The sequence below is a fragment of the Lepus europaeus genome, chromosome 18, assembly GCF_033115175.1.
Source record: "Lepus europaeus isolate LE1 chromosome 18, mLepTim1.pri, whole genome shotgun sequence".
Classification (NCBI taxonomy): domain Eukaryota; kingdom Metazoa; phylum Chordata; class Mammalia; order Lagomorpha; family Leporidae; genus Lepus; species Lepus europaeus.
In genome coordinates, this window is record NC_084844.1 from 47,889,639 (window position 1) to 47,914,547 (window position 24,909).

A 24,909-nucleotide genomic window follows, 5' to 3' on the forward strand; every position below is an offset into this window, starting at 1 on the left:
CATGGAGAGGTGGTGCTTCTGAGCATGCCAGCAGCCAGGGCTGTGTGCAGGGGGATAGGAGAGAGAAGTGTGCAGGTGGGGGGAACGTGGTTGCAACAGGACCTGATGCTGGAGGGGGCAGCTCCTTGTGGAGGGTGCCCATTGGAGATGGGGTTGGCTGTCCAGGGTGAGGGGTGCCAGCAGGAGCCCCGACCCTGGCCATCTGAGGAGGCAGCCCTGCCCGGTTCCAGTCTTAAGACTCCGCCTCCACTGCCTGCTTTATCCTCGTCTTGCACGGTGGAGAATTCAGTCACTCACCAGTGATGCTTCTTGAGTCTGTAGTGTGCTGGGTGCTTCTGGGTCCAGGGATGTAGCCGGGGACCCGGCAATGGAATCCTGCCCTCAGGGACCTTCTCTTCTGGTGAGGCAACCTCTGAGCTCCTGCTAGGAACAGCCAGGTGGGTGGCCAGCTGCTGCTTACCCTGCAGACCCTGTGCAGGGGGACACCTGGGCCAGCAGCTGAGTCAGGCAGCCGTGGGGGCACATCTGCTTTTCTTTTGTGATGTCTTCTTCTCTATGGGGGATGAGAGACTGGCTGTGATTGGTTTTCTTCCTTCCCCCAGTTCTGCCCAGCCTGCATCTCCACTCCATTCCCCTGGGACCCACGTGGGTGGAGAAGTCCTTGCCACGCCACATTTCTCCTTGCTGGTGCTGTGCCTTTGCCTGCTCACTGGGTGTCCTGGATGCAGGCGGGCAGGGATAATGAGGCGGCGGCTGCTGTACATCGAGCATGTGGTGTGTGTGCTGGGCAGGGGATGGGCCAGGCTGTGCACCTGCTGGCTCATGTGCTCCTAGTACAGTCCTGGGAGTTGGTGCTGGCATGAACGTGACTGCAAGGTGCAGGCCCCTCAGACAACATCATTCCATGCTGGGAGCAGTGGGCCTGTGGCCACTCCTTGGGGAGGGGGGCATGGCAAGGCCACCCACATGTGAACAGACCCCTTCTACTGGAGCAGAAGGGGGAACCCAGAGCTAGGGTCAGAGAGAAGGGAGAGGGGAGTGTGTTGGTAGGGTCTCACTGCTGGGGTGCGGCAGGGAGGGGGAGAACAGGCAGCTGCCAGTCTGCATGGAGAAGTCATGTCCATGTCCAAGAAGCGGGGCTGCTCCGCCCACAGGAAGGGCACAGGTGCTGACCTGGGTAGTGGTGACTCCCCCCAATCCCCCCGCCACAGCCATACAGAATCTCTGTGTCTGGCGGTTCTGTAAAACCACGGATCCAAGATACTTGAAAATAATTACACCGTGCACAGACTTTTTGTCATTATTCCCTGAGCAGCAATTTGACAACTACTGACATAGTGCTTGCCTTGTGTTAGGGATTATAAGTAATCTAGAGATGATTAAAGGGTGGGGAGGGCCTTTGGCCCAGTGGTTAAGGTGCCACTTGAGACACGCACATCCCATTTCAGAGTGACGTTCCAGTCTTGGCTCTGGGCTCACTGGGAGGCCGCAGGCGATGACTCAGGTCGTTGTGTCCCTGGCCGGTCCATGTGAGAGACCTGGATCGAGTTCCTGGCCCAGCCCCGGCAACTGTGAGCGTTTGGGGAGTGAACTAGTGGATGGGAGCTCGCTCGCTCTCTGTGCCGCCGTCCCTCTCCTTGTCAAAGGGAATAAGTAAAGAAGACATGAAGGCGTGGAATGTGTGGGAGGATGTGCACGTGCTCTGTTTTACCTAAGGGACGTGGGCGTCCCCAGGTTTCGGTATCCGTGGGGACCCAGGGCGGCCGTCCTCACAGACGCCCCATTCCTTCCATCGCTTCCAACCTGCTGCCCGCTTGAGGGCATCCCAGACCCCAGTGGCTCCTCGCAGTCCCTGCTCGTGTCTGCTCCTCCGAAGACCCCCTCTGCCCTTGGCAGGAAGCCCAGGCCGTTTCCACATGGGGGTGGGGGAGAGGGGTGGGCCAGTCCCTGGGGCCGAGCCCTGGCCCTGGGTGATGATTTCACGGCCTACTTGACTGGCGGTTACAGCAGAGCCCAAGGGGAAACCCTGGCCTCCGCTCTGATTTGGGTGGCAACGGCTGTTGCTAATAATAAACCAGACAGCTGAGCGGCCGCTGCGTGGATGCGGGGGCCGAGCGACATTTCCCCTGCAGAAACCCTGGGCCTGCTTCCTGCCCGAGGGAGATCCCCTTCCCACGGCTGCCCCAGGCAGGACTTCAGTCCGTCCTGTAGGGCGTGGGGGACAAGGCTGGTGAGTCAGGGAGCATTTATTGAATGCCTGCTGTTGTGCCGTTGGCAGCGTGAGAAGTTCTCCGGGTGTGTGGACAGGGGTGGATCTCCATGGCTGGCCTGAGTCAGCTGGCCTCCGTGTGGAAAAGGAGACTCACCCTCAGCCCAGGCTGCGTCTGTCCCCTTGGAAAGTTCACCGAGTCGCTGAGAAGTGGTGTGTGCTCCCGGGCACTATCCAGGCAGGAGTTGTCCACCCAGTGCGGGGCTCGTGGCCAAGGCTGAATCATAGCCCTTCCTCTCCCCAGCAGTGCCAGCTCCAGGGGCACCAAGCACCTTCATTCAGGAAGCATCACACAGCTGTTATTAAGAGCAATCTAAACACATCATTCCTGGGGACGCAGTGACGTCCAGAAACCGAGTGTCCCGAAGCTGCCGGGCTGCCTCTGTGGGGACAGAGCATGCTCCTAGAGCGAGCTTTCCAGGCGTGCCTTCCGACAGCGGCTGTTCACCCGACGCTCGCTGCGCCCCGGGTCCTGGCTGCACACTTGTACACGTTCTCATCCCATCCACATCAGGGCCCCACAAGCCAGGCTTTCTTTGATTCAGTTTCCAGGTAAGGACATTAAAGAGAGGAATTAAGAGACTGCGTCATGTACCTTGTACCACGCAGCTGGGCCCTGGCGGCTCAGCCACTCCCCAGACCCGGCCTCTGATCCCTGGGCTCTGCCGCCTGCTCTCCTTCTCCTGTAGACCCAAGTGGTGCGGCTCTGCCTTGATGATTCAGCCTGGATTCCTGGGTTCAGAGTCCCTCAGACCTTGACTCCAGCTTTGCCTTCCCGTGTGACCTTTGGGAGGTGTTTGACCAGAGGGCTTGGTTCAGTCAGACTGATCCACTCACCGCTCATCAAATATGTGTGCCTCTTCCCTTTCCCACCCCCAAAAAATTTAAAAACATTTATTTATTTGAAAGCCAGAATTACACATACACACACACACACGCACACACACACACACGGGGGTGGAGGGAGAGAAAGAGAAAGAGAAAGTGAGAATATCTTTCATTCCTTGGTTCACTCCCCAAATGGCCACAACGACCAGGGCTGGGCCAGGCTGAAATCAGGAGCCAGGAGCTTCTCCTGGTCTACCACATGGGTGCAGGGGCCCAGCACCTGGGCCATCCTCCAATCCTCCAGTGCCTTCCCAGGCTCATCAGCAGGGAGCTGGCTCAGAAGTGGAGCCACCGGGACTTGAACCAGTGACCCGATTAGGGATGTTGGTGTCCCTTAACCCCCTGCGTCCCTCACGCTGGCCCCTTTCCCACCCCTGCCAGCTTCCGTGCCCTCTTCCCCCTCCTTGGCCACGTGGATTCCCTCTGGGCCTTAGAGTCTGCCCGGGATCCTGGGTCTTACAGGAAGCCTTCCTTGAGGTCCTGGTTTTACGCTGTGTCTGCACATTGTCTGATGCTCAGCTGTTCATGAGGTGGGACCAGTCTTCCCTCCCTATGAGGCCAGGCTGGGCTTCCCTTCTGATGAGTAGGATAAGGAGGAAGCGGGGTGCGTGATCTCAGAGTCGTAAAAGGTCCTGCAGCTTCGTCCGTGTCCCCTGCTCTTCACCTTCCGATGACCGCAGCCCCTGCCGACATCCCGGCTGCAACCACACGGGAAACCCTGAGCCAGGACTGCACAACGAAACCAGTCCTGGGTTCCAGACCCACAGAGATTGTTTTGGGCCCTTAGATTTTAGAGTAATTTCAATAGAGAATGAAATATGGCCTTCCAGCAAAATGCGTCTTGCCTCCTTGGCAAGAATGCCTGTGGCACAGGGCACCTGTGATGCAGCTCTGGAGTGTGTCGTCTTATAATTAAGGCCCGATGCCCTGGAAGCTGGGCCCTTGCCTGGTACTTTCAGCGTCTGGTCCGTGCCTTGAAGGTGCTTACTCCACTGGGGCTAACTGATTGACTGATAGATGGATGTCATCTAGGAATACAGCTAAAGTTAAAAAAATTTTTTTGTTAGCAATCCTACAAATTTATGGGTTACCGTGTCAAAGTTTTTTGATTGTCAGCTTACACGGATGGCAGAGAGTGAGCTAGATTTGTGGGTGATTCAGGAAAGCTTCTTAGTGTACCCAGAGCCAAGGATGCACTGCGGGGTGAGTTGGCCTGGCTCCCGGGGCTTTGTCCAGGCACTGTAGGCTGTGTGCCTGTGGTCCCTTGTCCATCCTGTTGTCAAGTCACGGAAGGGCCTGTAGCTGGAGGTAGTGGAAGCAAGGAAGGGCTTTAACGTATGAAACACATTGATCAGTTGCAAAAATAGTCTGTAATTGTTGTAGAAACTTCTAAAAACACTGAAAAGCAAAAGGGAGGAAGAACAATTGCCCTCACCTCTACCTCGTGTTGGCCCGTATCCTTACAACAGTTTCCTCTGGAGGGGTGGTGCGTGTACCCGCATGCAGAACACGCACACACAGACACATGCCAACAGGTTTTCTGTGTTGAACCGAAAGCAATGAGATTCCCTTGTTCTACTCGCTGTTTTTCTCGCTTAGCAATCTCCTTGTGAATCTTTGAGCATATTAACACAAATCTCTTGTCATGCGGTATCGGCTGAGGATGCTTGTGTGCGTTTTTATTGTTGGCCTCTCGGCAGGCTGTTTGCTTCCACACTTTGGCTGCAGGTAATGCTGTGGTAGATACCCTTGTACATGTGCCTTTGTGCAGTTGCTCAAACACTGCTGTAGGAAAGCTTCCCATTGGACCAAAGGAAGCTTAGGACACAGAGTGCCCAGTGCCCTTCTGAAAGGGCTGGGCCAGGCCTGCGGTGACCTGTGTCCTTGACCCCCTGCCCTTGCCCACACTGCCCATCTGAGAGCTGAGAGATGCTGTCTTTCCATGTTAACTTCTTGAATAACTGGTGGGGTTGGCCATGTTGCCACGTGTTTGTTGGTCATTGTGTGCTTCTCCTTCAGCTGTTTGTTCATTTCCTTTGTTCATCTTTTTTGGTTACTTTTATGGAACTTATTTATCAGAAGTTTATTTATGCAAGTAATGTGGGTCTGCATATTTGTGCATGAGAGGAAACATCAAGCCCCATACCCTTCACCACACTCATCCTCCCTTCTTGATGGGATCATTCATTGAGACTTTGAGGTAAATCCTTCCCCGTCATTTTGTATGCATTTCTATACATAGAGGTGGCTTTAGGTAGTAAGTTTTTTTTTTTTTTTAATTAAGAATGGGGGCCGGTGCTGTAGCTCAATAGGCTAATCCTCCGCCTACGGTGCTGGCACACCGGGTTCTAGTCCCGGTCAGGGCGCCGGATTCTGTCCCGGTTGCCCCTCTTCCAGTCCAGCTCTCTGCTGTGGCCCGGGAAGGCAGTGGAGGATGGCCCAAGTCCTTGGGCCCTGCACCTGCATGGGAGACCAGGAGAAGCACCTGGCTCCTGCCTTCGGATCAGCACACTGGCCGCGGCGGCCATTAGAGGGTGAACCAACAGCAAAGGAAGACCTTTCTCCCTGTCTCTCTCTCACTGTCCACTCTGCCTGTAAAAAAAAAAAAAAAAAAAAAAAAAAAAAAAAAAAAAAAGAATGGGATCCTATTCAATGTGTTGTTCTCTGATTTGCTGCTCACCCCAGCTGCACGCATCTTGGAAAACATCTTAGGTAACCTTATACGTCTCTTGCTCTCTTTTTGAATGGTCGCGTGGTTTTTCTGGGCAGCTTTATTGAGATGAGATTTACATACCGTGAGTCACCCATTTACAGTGGACAGTTCAGTGGTTTTTGGTCTATTCACAGGATTGTGCAACCATCACACAGTCAATTTTAGAACATTTTCATTGCCTCAAAAAGAAACACAGTACCTCTTAGCTCTCAGCTTCCTGCTATCCCCGCCCCCAGCCCCAGGCAACCACTGATCCACTTGCTGCCTCTATGAATTTGCGTATTCCGGACAGTTTATGTAAATGGAGACATAATGTACATGTCTCCATGTTCATGTCTGCCTTCTTTCACTTAGTGTGATGTTTTCAGAGTTCTGTGTTGAGGCATGCTGCAGTGTTTCATTTCCTTTCCTGGGCCACTACTATTCCATCGTGTCTAGTAGCGTGTACTTTGTTGATGGACATGTGGGTTGATTGTACTTTTTGGCAAGAATGAACAATGCTGCAATGAACATTTGTGCACAATTGTTTGAGGATCTGTTTTTGGTTCTTTTGGGTATATACATAGGAGTGTATGGGTGAGTCATGTTGCAGTCTATGTTTAACCTTTATTTATTTATTTGAAAGGCGGAGGCAGAGAGAGCGAGCGAGCCAAGAGCGCTCTCACCTGCTGGTTCATTCCCCAAACGCTCCCTGTGGCCAGGACTTGGGGGGAAAGCCAGGAGCAGGGGACTCAACCCAGGCCTCTGACTTGGACTATCACTGCTTCCTCCCGGAGTCTGCATTAGCAGGGCCATGGCGTTGGCATGCTGGATGCTGGCCCCACATACTCCCATGTGGTATGTGACCGTTCTAAATGCCTGCCCCTATGTTTAACTTTTTGCGGAGCTGCCAAATTATTTTCCACAGCAGCTGCACTGTTTTACATTCCTACCAGCAATATGTGAGGCCTTCAACTTCTCCACATCCTTGCCAATACTTGCTGTTTTCTGTTTTTTGATTATAGCTGTCGTTGGGGTATGAATGGTATCTCGTTGTGGTTTTGATTTGCATTTCCTGATGGTGAATGATGTTGAGTGTATTTTTATGTGCTCATTGTACATTTGTGTATCTTCTTTGGGGAAATGTATGCTCATTGTTTTTTTTTTTTAAGATTTATTTATTTATTTGAAAGGCAGATTTACAGAGAGACAGAGAGAGAGAGAGAGAGAGAGAGAAGTCTTCCATCTGCTGCTTCACTCTCCAAGTGGCCACAACGGCCAGAGCTGTGCCCATCTGAAGCCAGGAGCCAGGAGCTTCTTCCAGGTCTTCCACAGGGGTGCAGGGGTCCAAGCACTTAGGCCATCTTCTACTGCTTTCCCAGGCCACAGCTGAGAGTTGGATCGGAAGTGGAGCAACTGGAACTCGGACTGGCACCCATATGGGATGCCGGCACTGCAGGTGGAAGCCTCGCCTGCTATGCCACAGTGACGGCCCCCATTTGCTCATTTTAAAAGTGACCTTTTTGTTTTTTACATTTAAGTTCTTTATCAGATATATGGGTTGCAAATATTTCCTCCTAGTGTGTGGTCTGTCTTCACTTTCTTGACAGTGAGAAGTTAGTATTAATTCTTTTAAGTTTGGTAGAACTTACAAATGAAGCCATCTTGTAGTTCTTTGATCACTAATTCAGTCTCTTTATACATTATATGTCTTTTTAGATTTTGTATTTCTTTCTGAGTAGTTTTGGTAGGTTTGTGGTTTTCTAGGAATCTATTTCATCTAAAAATTTGGTTTATGTACACCCAGATGTTTATAGTATTTGTGTTTGAGTCTGTGAATGGTACTTAATCTAGCCGATTTCCCACAGGTTAACATTTAAGTCGTGTCCATTTTTACTGTCACTAAAGTGCAGCCGTGAACGTTTGAGGGTGTCTGTCTTTGAGCACACGTGTGAGTGTGTCAGAGTGAGGATTTCTAGGAGTGGAATTGCTGGGTCTGAGGTCTGTGTGTTTAAGGGGTTCATTGTTCTGCCCCATGTTGTCTTTCTGTTCGCGTCTCTGTCCTTACTGATTTGTGGGGCTCCTTACATCTGATAGTCTCCGCCTCCTGGAGTCGGCAAGAATGCACAGTGCTGATGGTGCGTCTGTGCCCAGAGCACGTGGGAAGGGCAGGTTTGGGACCTGGGTGTTAGGTGGCTGCTTCTGGGGGGCTCGGGGAGATTGGATGTGGAATCCCCAAGTCCACTCCTGTACATTCACCGTGGGGTTTCCAGACCCTACCACGTAGGTGGCAGGAATCCAACTACTTGAGCCATCGCCTGCTGCCTCCCAGGGCGCACATGAACAGGAAGCCGGAGTCCAGAGCCGGATCCAGGCATTGAATCCAGGTCCTCTGATATGGGACACAGCCATCCCAGCTGGTGTCTGAGCCACTAGGCCAACCGCCCAGCCCCAGCTTGAGGTTTTTAAAATAATCCATCCAGGCCCTGGAGGCTCACTCAGAGGTTTTCAGGCTTTACAAGCTCTAGGGTCCCAGAGGCTGCCTGGGGGCGGGGTGGGGAGGGACGGGTGTGTGCAGAGGTGGCAGCCCAGCGATAGAGGTGGCAGCCCAGCGATGGCGGTGGCTGTGGCGGTGGCAGTGGCGGTGGCGGTGGTGGTGGTGGTGGTAGTAGTAGTGGTGGTGGTGGTGGTGGTGGTGGCGGTGGTGGTGGCAATGGTGGTAGTAGCGGTGGTGGTAGTGGTGGTGGTGGTGGTGATGGTGGTGGTGGTGGTGGTGGTGGGTTGGCTCTGCCTTCCCTGGCTGTGTGCATCGGATTCGGAGTGCAGTTTCCAAGGAGGAGACAGAGTGCTGTGTGTCTGTAGCAGTTGGACACTACCTGGGTTGGACATCTTGGCTCTTGTGGGGGTAAAAACACAAATACGAATCTGGCTGGAGGCCTTTGGGGGGACCTGACTTCCCCACGCCCCCAACCCACCCGACAGAGGGGCTGTTCTCCATAGAGCCACTTGCCTGCCCACGCCTGTTTTATTCTTGCTTCTGTCTGTGGGGTGTTGTGGCCCTGCAGCCCGGCAGAGGCAAAATCAAATGATCTTTCTTCGTCCAAATGAATGGAGTCCCCAGGGAAACCTGGCTCGGCTTCCAGACAGTCTGGGAGAGGGGGATGGAGGCCCAGGGACCTCTTGGCTGACGCCCATCTCTCCCCCCACCCTGCTTTGTGTCTTTCAGTCCGCTGAGTTCTTCGAGATGCTGGAAAAAATGCAGGTGAGCACCTCCATGGGTGGGAGCAGCCACACTCCTGGGGCGAGTGTACAGGGACCCTGGGGCTCTCAAAGGCCAGCCCAATTCTGGGAGGGGCCCGGGGCTGGACAACCTGAGGCCATGGACTGTTGAGCCACACAGAGCACTTGGGGAAGACTCCTGCCTGGAAAACCAGAAAGATCCAAAGCAGAATCTCCCCAGCAGAGTAGCCTGGATGCCAGACACCCCATGGATGTGGGGAGGCTTGCAAAGGGTCTCTTGTTCCTGGAGGAGGGTGGAAAGAAAGCTTGGGAAAGCCCCTTCTTGGGGCCGGCACATAGTGTGCAGGTGGCAGAGCAGCAGGGTGGGAGGCTGGTCCAAGTTCAAGTCCTGCATTGAACACTACAAGTTTCTTAATACTCCAAGCTGCTAAATAGATCGAAGGAAGATACCATTGACAGGAGGCTTGGAAAGGAACGAGAGCACATGTGTCAGTACTTGGTAGCCCTGCAGAGAAGTCGGTGTGCAGTGTGGGTCTGGGGACTTGGGGTCCTCTATAATTACACTTGACTTCTCCCAAATCTGGGTTCTGCACCTGCAGATCCAACCAACCACAGACGGAAAACACTTGGGGGACAGGAGTGCCGGATGTATACAGACTTTATTTCCTGAACAATACATTGTAGCAACTATTAACCCAGCATTTACATTGTGCTGCGGGTATCACACTGTGCCCTTTTATGTAAGGATCTCAAGCATCCCAGGAGCAAACGCCCATGTGTACCGAGGGGCAGGGCTCACAGGTTAGAGCTGTGGCACCTGTGCAGGGGTCCAGAAAGTCCAGTGGATATGGTGGAAGGAGTAGGAGGAAGATGCTGACAGTGGCACTTCAGCAAGTTCCTAGGCAACGTGTGTTGTGTAGCACGGACTGCCCATGGTGTCGCTGCCAGAATAGCCCCAGCCGCAGGTGCTCAGTGGTTCTCGAGGTGGCACTTTCCATCCTCCCCAGCCTTAGTGAGCCTTTATCTTTTTGCACTGAAATGAACTTATCATTCAATTCCATTTTCCCATGGACTTGTTGAAGTTCCCGTGTCTTTCCAGCACTTCCCCTGGCCCAGAGATTGGCAGGTCTTATTTTCTCTCTTGGAAGTAAGGATATTATTGTTATCAGCTCCATTTCACAGGTGAGAACACTGAGACACAGAGCTAGGAAACAGGAGAAGTCAAGGGTGAATGGATAGACAGTTGCTTAAGGGCTGGAGGCCATGGCCATGGTGCTGGGATATTTTTATCTCAAGTGGCTGCTCTGGGCTCAGGGTCAGGAGATCCCGTAATAATCTTCTGGATGCTGTGGGGGGAGGGGCAGTGCCGAGTAGAGCTGACACAGGGGTGGGGGATGGGGGAAAAGCTGCAGGGGGCCTCCTGAGGAAGGGGGAGGGGCTCTGTAAGGTGCAGATGTCAGCAGTGATGGTGTCATTGCCACAAGCCAGGCATCCAGTGCCGCCTCCTGCTCAGTGGTGTGTGGACTGCAGTGTGTCCTATAAACATTTAAGAACTTAGGATCGCATTGCTGGACCGAGGCTGGCAGGTGCCGCGGCCGCCACGTATCATTAAGTGCTTAGCTTCTTGGCGCAAAGCCGAGACTTTCCTCCCCAGCCAATGGGATTCCAGCCGTCTGGGCAGCTGGCTGCGGCTTTGCAGCTCACCCTGCCTTCTCTCCCAACTGCCTTCACCCCCAGCTGGTGCCCCCTGCCTCCCCCAAGGCCTCCCGGTGTGAGTGCATAGCTGAGTCCTGTGTAGCAGTGACTGGCCTGGCCTCCGGCCTCTCCCGTTCCACTGTTTTGGGTCTGTAGGGGTTGCTGTCACCCCTCCATGGGGAGCTACCCGGGGCTAGGCTCTTGTTTTCATTCCTCGGTGGTGGCCGACGCCCATGTGGTTTGCCCACAGGATGCTGGCCCTGGAGAGCTCACAGCTCCCCATGGTGGGGTCCTGCGGAGAGGAAGGGCCTGCCGTGTGGCCAGATTCTGTCTTGCCTCATCTCGCGGTTATGGGAATTGTCAGGGCAGTGAAATGCCTGGGTGACTCTGAGTTGGGGGGACTCCAGATGGCCAGGCCAGGAGTCTGGGAAGTGGAAGAAGGGCACAATCCCTAGGGAGCAGGGGGGCTGAGGGTCCCTGCCGACCTGGGTTCAGGGCCACCCTGCGACCTTCCAGCTGAGCATCATTGTTCAAGTCGCTCTCCCTCTCTGAGCCTCAGCGTCTTCATCAGGGTGGGAAGGGGGAAATCATGGTAACACCTGCTCAGAGCCTCCCCTGCGGAGGGGAGGGGCGAGAGGACGAGCCAGTGGCTGGGGGTGGGGTGGGATGAAGTTTGCCCTCCTGCCCCAGAGGCTGTTCCCAGACTGGGGTGACTCACGCAGGACACAGAAAACAAACTCCTGACATCACCCCTCCCCACCCACCTGCTTGGCCTACCTGGACAGAGTCTGCTGGCCACCCAGGCATTTTTCCCCTGGGTGTGAGAGGAGCATCTGTTGTGGGGGAGGGGCCCTCCCACGCCCAACACTTCCCCCACCCTGGGCAGTGCTGCCGAGTAGCTCAGCCCAGGGAGTCCTGAGAAGCTGCATCCAGACTGCCCTGTCAGCTGGAGCCCCGGGTTTCTGGCAGCTTGGGGACGGTCACACATACGCTGGGCAGGTGACCTGGCTTCCAACCCAGGCCCTGCCGCCCCCTTGCTGTGAGACCGAGACCCATCTTACAGATGAGAACATTGCTACACAGGGAGGGTTTTTGACTTGCCCAAGGCCACACGGCTAGTAAGCGGCGGTGCTGGGGGTGTCGGCCCCTGTGCTGTGACTCAAGTTCATGCTGCTAACACACCTAGCTGCTTGGCTGCCTTGCCTGGGGCTGCGTGGGGACGGATGGCAGCAAGGTGTGGCCTGGGTGGCGCCAGCACGCACCAGCTGTTGTTTCTGCAGTCATTCCTGAGCCCGCAAGGCCCGGTGTGCGTAGCCTCCTCCGTGGGCATTTTATGGTCCTTGCTTTTCCGTGGGGGGCTGGGGGGGAAGCTGCAGGGAGGTCTCCTGAGGAAGGGGAGGGGCTGTGTCAGGTACAGATGTCAGCAGTGATGGTGTCCTTGCCATGGTCCTCTTTTCCGTGTTTCCACAGGGAATCAAGCTTGAAGAGCAGAAGCCGGGACCCCAGAAGAACAAGGTGGGCTGGCGTGGCTGGGTGCTGGCGAGGGGAAGGCAGGAGGGGCTGCCAGCATGCTGGGGTCTTCTTTCTTATGGTCATCTTTTGTTTTTCTTTTTAAAAATTTATTCATTTGAGTGGTAGATGGACAAGTAGGTAAACAGAGGGACATAGAATGCGAGAGTGTGTGCCAGGGAGCGCTGCCATCTACTGGTTCACTCCTGAAATGCCCACAGTGGCCAGGGCTAGGCCAGGCTAAAGCCAGGAGCTGGGAACATGGGGTCTCCCACGTGAGCGGTAGGGATGCAACTACTTGAGCCATCGCCTGCTACCTTTCAGGGTCTGCATTAGCAGGAGGCTGGAGTCAGGAACTGAGGCCAGGCATTGCACCCAGGTTCTCCCATTTGGGACATGGGTACCCTAACCGTTAGGCTAAACACCCATCCCTAACTTATTTCTTACCAAGAGCCCTTAAGTGACTGTGCCTTAGGGGGCCCTGGCCTGATGCAGTCTGGGCAGCTTCTGAGCAGGCCTGTCAGGTGAGACCCACGGCTTCGTGGCTGGGCCTGGGTCCTCCCTACCCACCCTATGCATGTACCTGACCTGTGTCTGGGGGTCAGGCTGTGCTGAAGTGGGCAGCCGCTCTCAGCTTCAGGTTCCACTCCCCGGGTCAGTCATGAGGAGGTCAGGGTGCTGGGTGAGATGGGGTCATCTCCCAGGTGTAGCCTTGTGGGGTGAGGACACTCAGCACCTTTGTATGCTACTTCTCCAGCCATTCAGGTGCTGCCAATTTGGAGGAGAGCTCAGTGGACATCAGGTCCCGGAGCTGCCTCTAGGCTGTTCTTCCATCTGATGTGTGTCCTCCAAAGCTCTCATGCATCCTGCCAGGCTGACCCAGTGTTCAGACGTGGGTGCTGCTGGTACTCATGGGGGTGTCGTCTGGTTTGTCTTGCAGGATGACTATATCCCGTACCCGAGCATTGACGAGGTAGGAGCTCCCGCTCTGGCTGTGCTGCCGTCTGTTGTGGGTCCTGTCCCTGGGGAGCTGATAGTGACCATGGTGATGGGCCCTGTCCAGCCCCACATGGGGGACAATGCTGGATCTGCTCTTGGGGCCTGAGGCCTCTTCCTGTCTTTGCTTTCATGACCTCAGCTTTTCCATGTTGAAATGGGGGGTGTCCATCCACCTTGGGGCTACAGAGATGCTGTGGAGCCTAGAGGAAGAGTTCATGTCCCTGCCTTTGACCTCAAGAACCCAGCTTCTTGGGTGGGAACTGCACGGCTGGCCTCCAGCTGCAGACAGCACCCTCCCTGTGCCTCCAGGTTGTGGAGAAGGGAGGCCCGTACCCGCTCATCATCCTGCCCCAGTTTGGGGGCTACTGGATTGAGGACCCAGAGAATGTGGGCACCCCGACGTCCCTGGGCAGCAGCAGCACCTGTGAAGAGGACGAGGAGGACGGCCTCAGCCCCAACACGTTCGGCTACAAGCTGGAGTGCAAGGGTGAAGCCAGAGCCTACCGCAGGCACTTCCTGGGGAAGGTGAGGGCCAGGGCCCAGGGAGCAGAGGGCTGCAGGGGGTGGGGGTGGGTGGAGGGGCCCCGGGGGGCCCGACTCTCTCCTTTCCTTCCCGCTCTGCCCCCTTGGGTGCTGGCTGCCTCTGTCCTAGTTTTGGGGGTCTACCTGGGGGCAGGGCCAGAGGAGCAGTGTGGAAACAGGAGGCCTGGTGGGATGGATCCCCAGGGAGAGCACCCCTGCCCCCAGCCAGTGCTATGGGAGGTGATGGACTGAGTTGTGTTTGTGGTGAACAGTATGGGGTGGCGTTTTAACGGCTCAAGGAAAATCTGTTCTCACACCCTGGAGGTGTGGCAGGTCCCTGAGTCCTCAGCCCAGACGGCGTGCTGTGAGCCCTTGATTGCTGAAAAGTGACAGTTACATTCCTTTAAAAGTATTCTGCCTGTCAGACTTGCCAGGTTCCAGGAGTCCCGAGGGCACATTCTGGGATTCTGCAGCCTAACACAGCTCTGCACAGTCTCCTAAGAAGGCATCATGCAAAGACTTGGGGATCTTGCTAAAATGCAGATTCCCACGCTGCTTCTACAGGTCTGGGGTGGGCTCCAGGAGGCTGCAATTTTACTCTTTTTTTTTTTTTTTAAAAGATTTATTTATTTATTTGAAAGGCGGAGTTACAGAAAGGCAGAGAGAGAGAGAGAATCTTTCATCTGCTGGCTCACTCCCCAAATGGCCACAATGGCCAGAGCTTCACCGATCCGAAGCCAGGAGCCAGGAGCTTCTTCTGGATCTCCCATGTGGGTGCAGGGGCCCAAACACTTGGGTCATCTTTTACTGCTTTCCCAGGCTACAGCAGAGAGTTAGATCAGAAGTGGAGTAGCCAGGACTTGAACCGGAGCCCATATGGGATGCTTGTACTACAGGCAGTGGCTTTACCTGATACACCAGAGCACTGGCCCCATTTTTGACTCTTGTTCCCTGAGCCAGGGCTCAGCACCCCCAGTGCAGAGTTCCTGTCGCTGCCCTTCAGTGGAGGCGCCACTGGACTCCCATGAGTATTTGAAGTGGTCAGGGCTGCTTCCTGGGGGCAGGAGGATGAACTCAGACTTGGGTCTGAACCCTGGAACTGTCACTTGCTGGTTGTATGGCCCCGGGCAGCGCTGGTTTCTCCTCTGGGCGTGAGGGTGTTATGGTGGGAGCATGAAGTAGTGGTCAGGATGAAAGGAGGGAATGGTCTTGAGCCCCTAGCGCAATGCTCAGCACGTCCTGAGGCCTTGGAGGTTGGGACCTGTTAGTGGGGTCACCATCGGCAGCAGTTGCATGGCTAACGTCTTCCCCTCTTTCCTGTTGCTGTGGGGCTCCTCACTCCTGGTGAGGGAGGTGGTTGGGGGCATGTCTTGAGGGTCTCCTTCTCCCCACTCACCCCTGATTTCTGTTTCCAGGATCACCTGAACTTCTACTGCACAGGCAGCAGCCTGGGGAACTTGATCCTGTCCATCAAGTGCGAGGAGACGGAGGGCATTGAGTACCTTCGGATCATTCTCAGGTAGGGCTGTGGTACTAGTCGAGGCCACGCCTCTTCCAGGTGGGGCTGCTGAGGCCGGAGTGGGGGGGGCGGCAGAAGTACCAGTCGGGCCAGTGTGGTCTGGGTGTCTTTGGGGAGCAGACCTGCTGGAACCCTGCGGCTGTGTCTGATGTGGCCAGGCTGGGAGAACCAGCTGTGGCTGCCAGCTCGCCGAGGGTGGTGAGCACAGCGGCAGCCTGATCTCAAGGTCACTGGATCAGACCCCGCCTCCCTCCAGATCAGACCCCGCCTCCCTCCAGATCGGACCTCCCCTTCCTCTGGATCGGACCCCGCCTCCCTCCAGATCAGGACCCCCCCTCCCTCCGGATCGGACCCTGCCTCCCTCCAGATCAGGACCCCCCCCTCCTCTGGATCGGACCCTGCCTCCCTCCAGATCAGGGCCCCGCCTCCCTCTAGATCGGACCCTGCCTCCCTCCAGATCAGGGCCCCCCCTTCCTCTGGATCGGATCCCGCCTCCCTCCAGATCAGGACCCCCCCCTCCTCTGGATCGGACCCTGCCTCCCTCCAGATCAGGGCCCCGCCTCCCTCTAGATCGGACCCTGCCTCCCTCCAGATCAGGGCCCCCCCTTCCTCTGGATCGGATCCCGCCTCCCTCCAGATCAGGACCCCGCCTCCCTCCGGATTGGACCCCGCCTCCCTCCAGATCAGGACCCCCCCCTCCTCTGGATCGGACCCTGCCTCCCTCCAGATCAGGGCCCCGCCTCCCTCTAGATCGGACCCCACCTCCCTCCAGATCAGGACTCCCCCTTCCTCTGGATCGGACCCCGCCTCCCTCCAGATCAGGACCCCGCCTCCCTCTGGATCAAACCCAACCTTCCTCTAGATCAGACCCTACCTTCTGCTCTTTCTTGCAAGACACTGCAGCTCTGAGAAGGAGAGAGAAAGCAAAGTGGGCTCCGTGTGGCTCATGAGGCTAAAACATGATGCTGGGTCCTGGGAAACAATTTTCCAAAATGTGCAGCCTATGGCATCCATACAGCCAGAGACGGTGGAGCCCTAAGTGTCTGTCAAGTGTGCCAGGTCCCCTGGGACAGGGTGAGGGTCACGGTGGGGGTTCTGATCTACAGCTGAAGCTAGGCCACCTCTTCCTGCTTTGTGACCTCCTCAATGGCAGGGACTCAAACTGGTTTCTGTTTGGTTCGACTCTCATTTTTGCAAAACTTTCTTTGTACCGGGAACTGTGTTAGGGGCCGGAGGTAGCATGGTGGCTGAGAACTCCGCCCTTGTTCCCTAAGGCTCATGCTCTAGTGAGAGAGAACAGAGGATTCTAAACCGTGTCACAGGTGTTATTTTAGTGATAGGCACAGGTTGCAGGGGGAGCACAAAGGAGTTTGTGTCTGGTTTATCTCTGACCCTGGTGCTGGAGAAGGCAGGAAGGTCAAGTCCGGTGCTTTGCCGGGCACTGCCAGCCTGTGCAGCTCTCAGTCTACGTTTGCCGAGTCTCATTAGAACTTCTTGAAGGTATTTGGAGAAGAGCAATGCATTTTTCTTGGTCTAAGTTTTGAGATAAATATGGAAGGGAGCAAAGTCACACAGTACCCAGCTTCGGGAGAGGTTGGGGGGGAGGTTGGCTGGAGCAAGTTGTCATCACCCATCCAATCTTGGTTTGCTTCTTATTAAGAAAGGAAGCAATTTTCTTTACAGTGGTTTGCCTGGACAGAAATCATATTTGCAAGGCATGGAAGAGTCAATTAAGTAGCTGGAGCCAATTTTCCCAGGAGGTAATACTTAGATTCCCATCTCCAAATAGGATTTTCTAGCGAGGTGAACCTCTGCAAAGAAAATTGCTTTCTTTCCTAATAACCATCAGACTGTGATTGGGTGGGATTTCTGAGCACAAGGATTGGAGCCGCTTTTTCCTAATACCGTGTCCTATTTGAAATGTTGCATCAGAGCAGGTGCTAGGCCCACGGCCCACACTGATCTTCTCTGCGGGGATAATCTGCGAGGCCGTGAGGACTACAATGCAGGTGATATTGAGACTTGAATTCCAGTTCCTCTTAGAAAGCAAGGCGGTGTGGGAATAACGTGAGACTGGAGCGTCTGGAAGAATCGATGCTCTGTAGGAGTGAGAGTGAGCCCTAGAGTGGTTAGAGGGCTTTCTGTCTAGAACCACTTTGTTGTTTTGGGTCAACAGCATTGGAAATCCATTCCCCAGGGAGCCCAAGGGCACTCTGAAATGTGGCTGTCCCAGTGGAGAGCCAGCGGGTAGGTGGCAGAGGGGAGCCGTGCACCAGCCGGGAAGTTGGACAGTCACATCTTGTGCTCAGAGCAGCTGCCAGGCCACACTGGACACCAGGCATGAAAAGCTGGCTCCCTGGCTCTCTTAGCAGCTTGAGCAGACACAAAGAAGGAATTATCCAGAGATGAAGTTCCTCTGCTGGCAGTGACCACTGGCCCGGCTTCTTCCTCATTCCCCAGGGGCTTCTGGGCTATTTAATTGATGTCACACATTTCTAACAAGCAGCTCTCCAGCCTAAAATCTGAGAAGAGCATTCTAGCACCCTCTGTGTGGGCCATGGGAGCTGCCAAGAACTTACCCACAAATAACGAGTCTATGTAGATATCTCCGTTTTTAAAGGTTGGATACAAAGAAGAAAATAAATAAAAACCTCTTGTGTCTGTAGAAGAAAAATTCCACATCTAAAAAACCATAAACTAGGTAGAAAAAAACCCAGAGTTTCGAAAAGGATTTACTATGGAAATCTAGGTAAAATTGAGATATTCACCAACCTTGTAGTTTTTTTTTTTCTTTCTAAAGGTTTACTTTATTTATTTGAAAGTTAGAGTTACAAAGAGATATGGAGAGTCAGAGAGAGAGAGAGAGAGAGAGAGAGAGAGAGAGAGAGGAGAATCAGTCTCCCCTCTACTGATTCATTCCCCAAATTGGTTGCAGCAGTTGGAGCTGAGCCAGGTTGAAACAGGAGCCTGAAACATCATCTGGGGCTCTCACGTAGGTGGCAGGGGTCCAAGTGCTTGGGCCATCTTCTGCTGCTTTCCCAGGCACATTAGCAGGCAGCTGGATTGGAAGTGGAGCAGCTGAGACTTGAACTGGTGCTCCAGTGGGATGTCAGTGGTTATCACAGGCAGCGGCTTAACCCTCTGTCTTACTATGCTGGCCCCTAACTTTGTACTTTTTTACAGAAAAACTAAACTAGAAAAACTAAACACTATGGAAGAAAAGACAAAGGCAAAATAAGAAAACTAAAGATATAAAAAGAGTTTGAATGGTATGAGAAGCAGTAAGGAGTTAGTGATATGGAGAATATGCTGAAGGGCTCACATCATTCAGAGGAAAACACAGCTTGAAATGATGCGCGAGATGATGAAATGTGGAAGGTAGCGGCAGGAATCAGGCACATGGATGGCTGAGGTTCTCAAGCTGCCTGAAGACCTGAATCTGCTGATCACAATGATTGACGCAGTGATGGATGGGATCAGTGAGAGGAAACTGACGGCTGGACACATTTGATGAAAACTTAGTAGTTCATAGATGGATATCTGGTAGAATGTAGGCATTCCAAAGAATAAAAGAAGACAGCCCTCCCGCACACATGTAGAAAAAGAAAGTAAAGGAATCATAGCTAGATCAACGTGATAGAAGTAAGTATAAGTAAATATGTGACGATAATAAATGTAATGAGTCAAACTCTATTATTAAATAGCGAATATTCCATGTGGGGTTATTCTTCAACCTCCCCCACTATCTATTTATATTTTGTTAAAGGAGTAACTCAGAATATTTAAAAGTGTTGAGAAAAAGTTATAGCAATCGAATGGGAAAATAAAGGAGGCTTGGTAATATTAATATAGAAAGTAGAAGTTAAGGCAGTAAAGCAATTTTTGTGATAGAATTTGTGTCCATTCATAAAATGTAAATCCACAAGGAAGGCAGCTCATGAACTGTTGTCAATAATACACATAGGATTACACACACACACACACATACAGGTTATATAATGATTAAAATGTACAGAAATCCACAGAATGCAATTCTTTTCTTTTTTTAAAGATTTGTTTTATTTATTTAAAAGAGTTATAGAGAGAGGAAGAGACAGAGAGCAAGTTCTTCCATCTGCTGGTTCACTCCCCCAGATGGCTGCAATGGCCGGAGCTGAGCTGATCTGAAGCCAGGAGCCAGGAGCTTCCTCTAGGTCTCCCATGTGGGTGCAGGAGTCCAAGGGCTTGGGCCATCTTCCACTGCTTTACCAGACCATAGCAGAGAGCTGGATCGGAAGTGGAGCAGCCGGAACTTGAACCGGCACCCATGTGGGATGTTGGCACTGCAGGCCAGGGCTTTAACCTGCTGCAACACTGCACTGGCTCCCTCAGAAAGCAAGTCTATGTAAGGTTTAGCACAAGTCTCATTACTTGGCAGGTCATTACTGGGTGAAGAGTGAAAAGGCATGGATAATCTCAACAGCATTTGTGTCAGTTAGATATGTTTATCTTTGTACGTATTTATTCCTGTATCTAATTGTCAGACTTTGATTCTCTAACAGATTTGTGTTCAAGTACCTATGGAATATTTACACACATTGATTACATAATAGATCAGTGATTTTCTGTGCACTGGCTGTATCAGAATCATCTTAAAAAACAAACAGCAAAGCAAAATGAAGCAAAAAAATAACAAAATTCTCACAGCCAAAATCCTGACTCCCAAGACCCAACCCAACCATCTAAAACACACACACACACACAAACATAAATATAAAAGACACTTAAGTAATGTAATTTTTTTTTCGCTTTACTTCCCTAGCAGTGTATAGAACACACTATTCTGTGACTTGCTTCTTTTCACAAACTATGTTTGAGATTTTTCCATGTTAGTACACAGCGTTTCTTAACTTCTTTTACTGGTTGATAGTATTGCCTTGTGTGGATGTGAGATAGCGTCGTCAGTGGCCCCCCTGTGAAGGACAGTGGTCAATCTTCTGGTCTCACAGTGCTTCAGTGAATAACCCTGTCCAGATGTCAGTTTGTACAGGTTAAGACAGCTGGGTCAGGACGTACACGCGTGCCCTTTGGAGGGGCTGTATAAACTTGACCTTTCCCCAGCACTGTTTGAGAGCTCTTATGTTTTCCAAAGCCTCTTCCACAGAAGATACCGCCCAACACTTGGATTTTTGCCAATCTGATCGCAGGTGCACACGGTATTTTCCTGCAGTTTAAATTTATAGTAATCTTAGGAATCGGGTTGGGTCTCTCCATATGTTTAAGGTCCACTTGCATTTATCTGCTGTGAAGTATGTGCTTATAAGCGTTACTCCTTTTTTGGATTGTTGTTTGAAGTTTCTTTCTTTTTTTTTTTTTAATTTTGTAGATAATTCTTGCTAGCAGGTAGATTTAGGAACTTTTGAACCATGAAGGAAAACTAAATAAATTTAATAAAGCAAAAATTCTGCTGGATTATTCATTTATAATTTGAAAATTTTAAAAAAGATTTATATATTTTTTACTTGAGAGTCAGAGTTACACATAGAGAGGAGAGGCAGAGAGAAAGAGAGAGGTCTTCCATCTGATGGTTCACTCCCCAATTGGCTGCAATGGCCGGAGCTGTGCTGATCCGAAGCCAGGAGCCAGGAGCTTCCTCCAGATCTCCCACGTTTGGGCCATCTTCTACTGCTTTCCCAGGCCATAGCAGAGAGCTGGATCGGAAGTGGAGCAGCAGGGACTTGAACTGGTGCCCATATGGGATGCCGGCACTGCAGGTGGCAGCTTTACCCGCTACGCCATAGTGCCGGCCCCATGAACAAAATTTAAAGCAAAAATAAATACATTGGGAATAAGAAGAACATGAAACCTGAAAAATAAATCGAGGCTTTTTCTGGGAGAAAAATCAACAAAGTAGGTAACTAGCTAGTTAATTATAGATAAAAATAAAAACATGAAATTAGGCATGAAAAGTCATGTAACCTCAGATGTAAAGAAGATTGAATAGTTACTAGTAGATGCTGTGTTTGGCTCATGCTATTAAGTTGGAAACTTTTTTTCAAACAGATAACCTGGGGCCAGTGCCATGGCGCACTAGGTTAATCCTCCGCCTGTGGTGCTGGCATCCCATATGAGTGCCAGTTCTAGTCCTGGCTGCTCCTCTTCCAGTCCAGCTCTCTGCTGTGGCCTGGGAGGGCAGTGGAGGATGGCCCAGGTGCTTGGACCCCTGCACCCACATGGGAGACCAGGAGGAAGCACCTGGCTCCTGGCTTCGGATTGGCGCATCTCCATCTGTCACGGCCATTTGGGGGGTGAACCAATGGAAGGAAGACCTTTCTCTCTGTCTCTCTCTCTCACTGTCTGTAACTCTGCCTGTAAAATAAATAAATAAAAATCTAAAAAAAAATTTAAAAAAGAAACAGATAACCTTTCTGGGAAAGTATACATAATCAGTTATAACTCAAGGGGAGGTACAAAGCTGAACAGACCAGTAACTACGTAGCACATTGAAAAAGTTCTCAAAGAATTATGTTTGTAGATCTAGATGGTTTTATAGGTAGGTGTTTTAAACTTTAAAGGAACAGATTGTTATTTAACATATTCAAAAGAAAAGAAAGTGTGGAAAACATCCCAATTAATTTAAAAATGTTTTAAAAATCCAAATGAAAAGAAAAAAAAGGGAAAAAATCAGGGCCAATATTCCCTATGAATATAGAAGTGAATGTTCTAAACAATTATCAGCCCTAGAACTGGACTCCAAGCAGACCATTACAGATACTTCACTATAGCCACAAGAGAGTTCAAGGCTGGTTAATATTAGGAGATATATACATTCAGTGTATGTTTTGAAAAATAATTTTTTTAAAGATTTATTTAAAGAGAGTTAGAGGGAGAGATAGACAGAAATTTTCCATCCTCTGGTTCATTCCCTAGATGACCACAACAGCCTGTGCTGGTCCACGCAAAACCAGGAACCAGGCCTTTTCCAGGTCTCCCATGTGGGTAGCAGGGGCCCAAGGACTTGGGCCATCGTCTGCTGCTTTTCCAAGCACATTAGCAGGGAGCTGGATCAGAAGGGGAGCAGCCGGGACACAAACCGGTGCTCATATGGGATGCTGGCACTGCAGGCGGCTTTACCTGCTGCATCACAACGCTGGTCCCCATTCAGTGTTTCTTTAACCAAGACTTAGTATGTACCAGACTTTGTGGTGGGAGTACTGTGAGCTTTTCTTGTTACGTGGCCATAGAAAGCAGTCAGTATGTTTAAGATGCTCTTATTCCTGTGGTTCACTTCGCTCCTCGTAATCCGATGGGCGTGGTCCATCATAGGCTAGTGAGGGTGCTGCAGGGAGCATGTGTCTGAGTGTGTGTCGAGTGGAGGTCAGTCGGTCACAGACCGATGATGTTCAGGGGCGTGGATTCTATCCTAAGGGCAATGGGACATCTGCTGAAGGGAGAATTCCTGATTAGATCTGCACTGCAGAGCCATCACCCTGGCTAGACTGAGAAGAGTGGTTTGGAGACAAGACGAAGACGGAAGCAGGAAGGTGAGCCCTGCCAGCAGGCTGCTGTGGTGAGCCAGGTGCTGATCCAGGCTGCCAGACCGCCTCAGAGCTGTGCAAACCAGCCACGATGGGAACTGAACCTGCACAGGGAATAGAGAAGAATGGGTGGCAAATTCCCAAACACTTGGGAAAACTGATGTTAGGAAAGGTCAAAATGTCAACAAATGAGAGACTGATTCACTGCCAGTGAAATGTAAATAATGATACACTTTCAAAATGGCTTAAATATATTAAGATCTTAAAGAGGTAAAGAGGGGCCAGCCTTGTGGCACAGCAGGTTAAGCCGCCATCTGAAGCGCTGGCATTCCATATGGGCACCATTCGAGTCCCAGTTGCTCCCCTTCTGATCCAGCTCCCTGCTAATGTGCCTGGGAAAGCAGCCCCTGCACCCATGTGGGAGACCCGGAGGATGCTCCTGGCTCCTGGCTTCAGATTGGCCCAGCTCTGGGTACTGCAACCAATTGGAGAATGAACCAGTGGGTGGAAGATCTCTCTGTCTCTCTCTGCCTCTTCCTCTCTGCAACTCTGCCTTTTGAATAAATAAAATCTTTAAAAAAAGAAATAAGGAATGGATAACATCTATAAAATACATAAAAAATTTTATACAGAAAAGTGAATAAAATGTATATAAATGAAAAACTATTTTTATTTATTTTATTATTCATTTGAAAGAATTATAGAGAGAAGTAGAGACAGAGAGAGAGGTCTTCCATCCACTGGTTCACTCCCCAAATGGCTGCAATGGCAGGAGCTGAGCTGATCCGAAGCCAGGAGCCAGGAGCTTCTTCCGGGTCTCCCATGTGGATGCAGGGGCCCAAGGACCTAACCCATCCTCCGCTGCTTTTCCAGGCACATTAGCATGGAGCTGGATCGGAAGTGGAGCAGCTGGGACTCGAATTGGCGCCCATATAGGATGCCTGCGCTGCAGGCTGGGGCTTTAATGCACTGTGCCACAGCACTGGCCCCAGGAAAACTGTTAGACTCATCGGATACTAAAAAAGCTTGTTGCTGAAGTAAACTTAGCTCGTGGGATAAAATCTAGTCTGGTCACAGAGTGAACTTGTGAATAAGAAAACAGTCCCAAAGAATTCATCAGAACAGATGAAGAGATTAGGCCCGAGCTCTTGTCTCAGAGGAGACAGAAAGAAAGACTAGGGAGGCAGATATCCACAGGTAACAGCTCAGAGCATTTTAGAACTGAAGAAAGCACGCACCGTGCTACTAAGCACAATTTTAAAGCAAAACAATACTTCTAGACACACTGAGTGATGCATCAGAAATCAGAGATTCTGGATTTTTGGAAGCTACCTGAGGATAAAGACAGAGTATCTCCAGGTTAATGGCATCTGGACTGACAGCAGGTTTCTCCTTAACCATGGTACTTGTTGGATGACAATGGAACAGCATCTCTGGAGAAAAAGCCAGCCAGCAAGCAAGCCTCTTACCCTGAAATTCCATGTCCAGAACCATCTGCAAAGGCAAAATAAAACTGTTTTCAGACATTTAAAAAAAAAAAAATGAAGGGAGTTTGCCTGTCACGGACTGTCCCTGAAAGCATGTTCTCCAGCCAGAAGAAAAGCTAACCCAGAAGAAAAGATGTAATTAAAAAGTAACAGGAAATTGGTGAACTATGTGGATAAATCTAATGAATGGAAAAAGTAATTTTCGGTGTGTTTGAAAGCAGCATAGGTAGCATACTTTACTGTTTGTCTTTTTCTAATCTCAGGAAACTGGTAGTGATTTTTGAGTTTGTTGGAAAAATCAAATGTATATTGGAAGATACAGACATATAATCTTTTTAAAAAAGATTTATTTATGGTGCTGTGGCATAACAGGTAAAGCCGCCTCCTGCAGTGACAGCATCTAATATGGGCGCTGGTTTGAATCCCGGCTGCTCCACTTCTGATCCAGCTCTCTGCTATGGCCTGGGAAAGCAGTAGAAGATGGCCCAAGTCCTTGGGCCCCTGCCCCTGCGTGGGAGACCCAGAAGAAGCTCCTGGCTCCTGGCTTTGGATTGGCACAGCTCTGGCTGTTG

The 24,909-nt window shown here is 51.5% G+C and overlaps 1 protein-coding gene across 1 annotated transcript in view; it reads left to right on the forward strand.

The window, feature by feature from the left end:
• RAP1GAP2 (RAP1 GTPase activating protein 2) overlaps window positions 1–24,909 on the forward strand; it is a 145,388-nt gene that overhangs the window by 76,813 nt on the left and 43,666 nt on the right. The window contains exons 3-7 of the mRNA XM_062175762.1: window positions 9,076–9,111; window positions 12,255–12,299; window positions 13,234–13,266; window positions 13,602–13,817; window positions 15,230–15,333. Coding sequence (XP_062031746.1) covers window positions 9,076–9,111; window positions 12,255–12,299; window positions 13,234–13,266; window positions 13,602–13,817; window positions 15,230–15,333 — 434 coding nt within the window. The remainder of the gene's footprint in view (window positions 1–9,075; window positions 9,112–12,254; window positions 12,300–13,233; window positions 13,267–13,601; window positions 13,818–15,229; window positions 15,334–24,909) is intronic.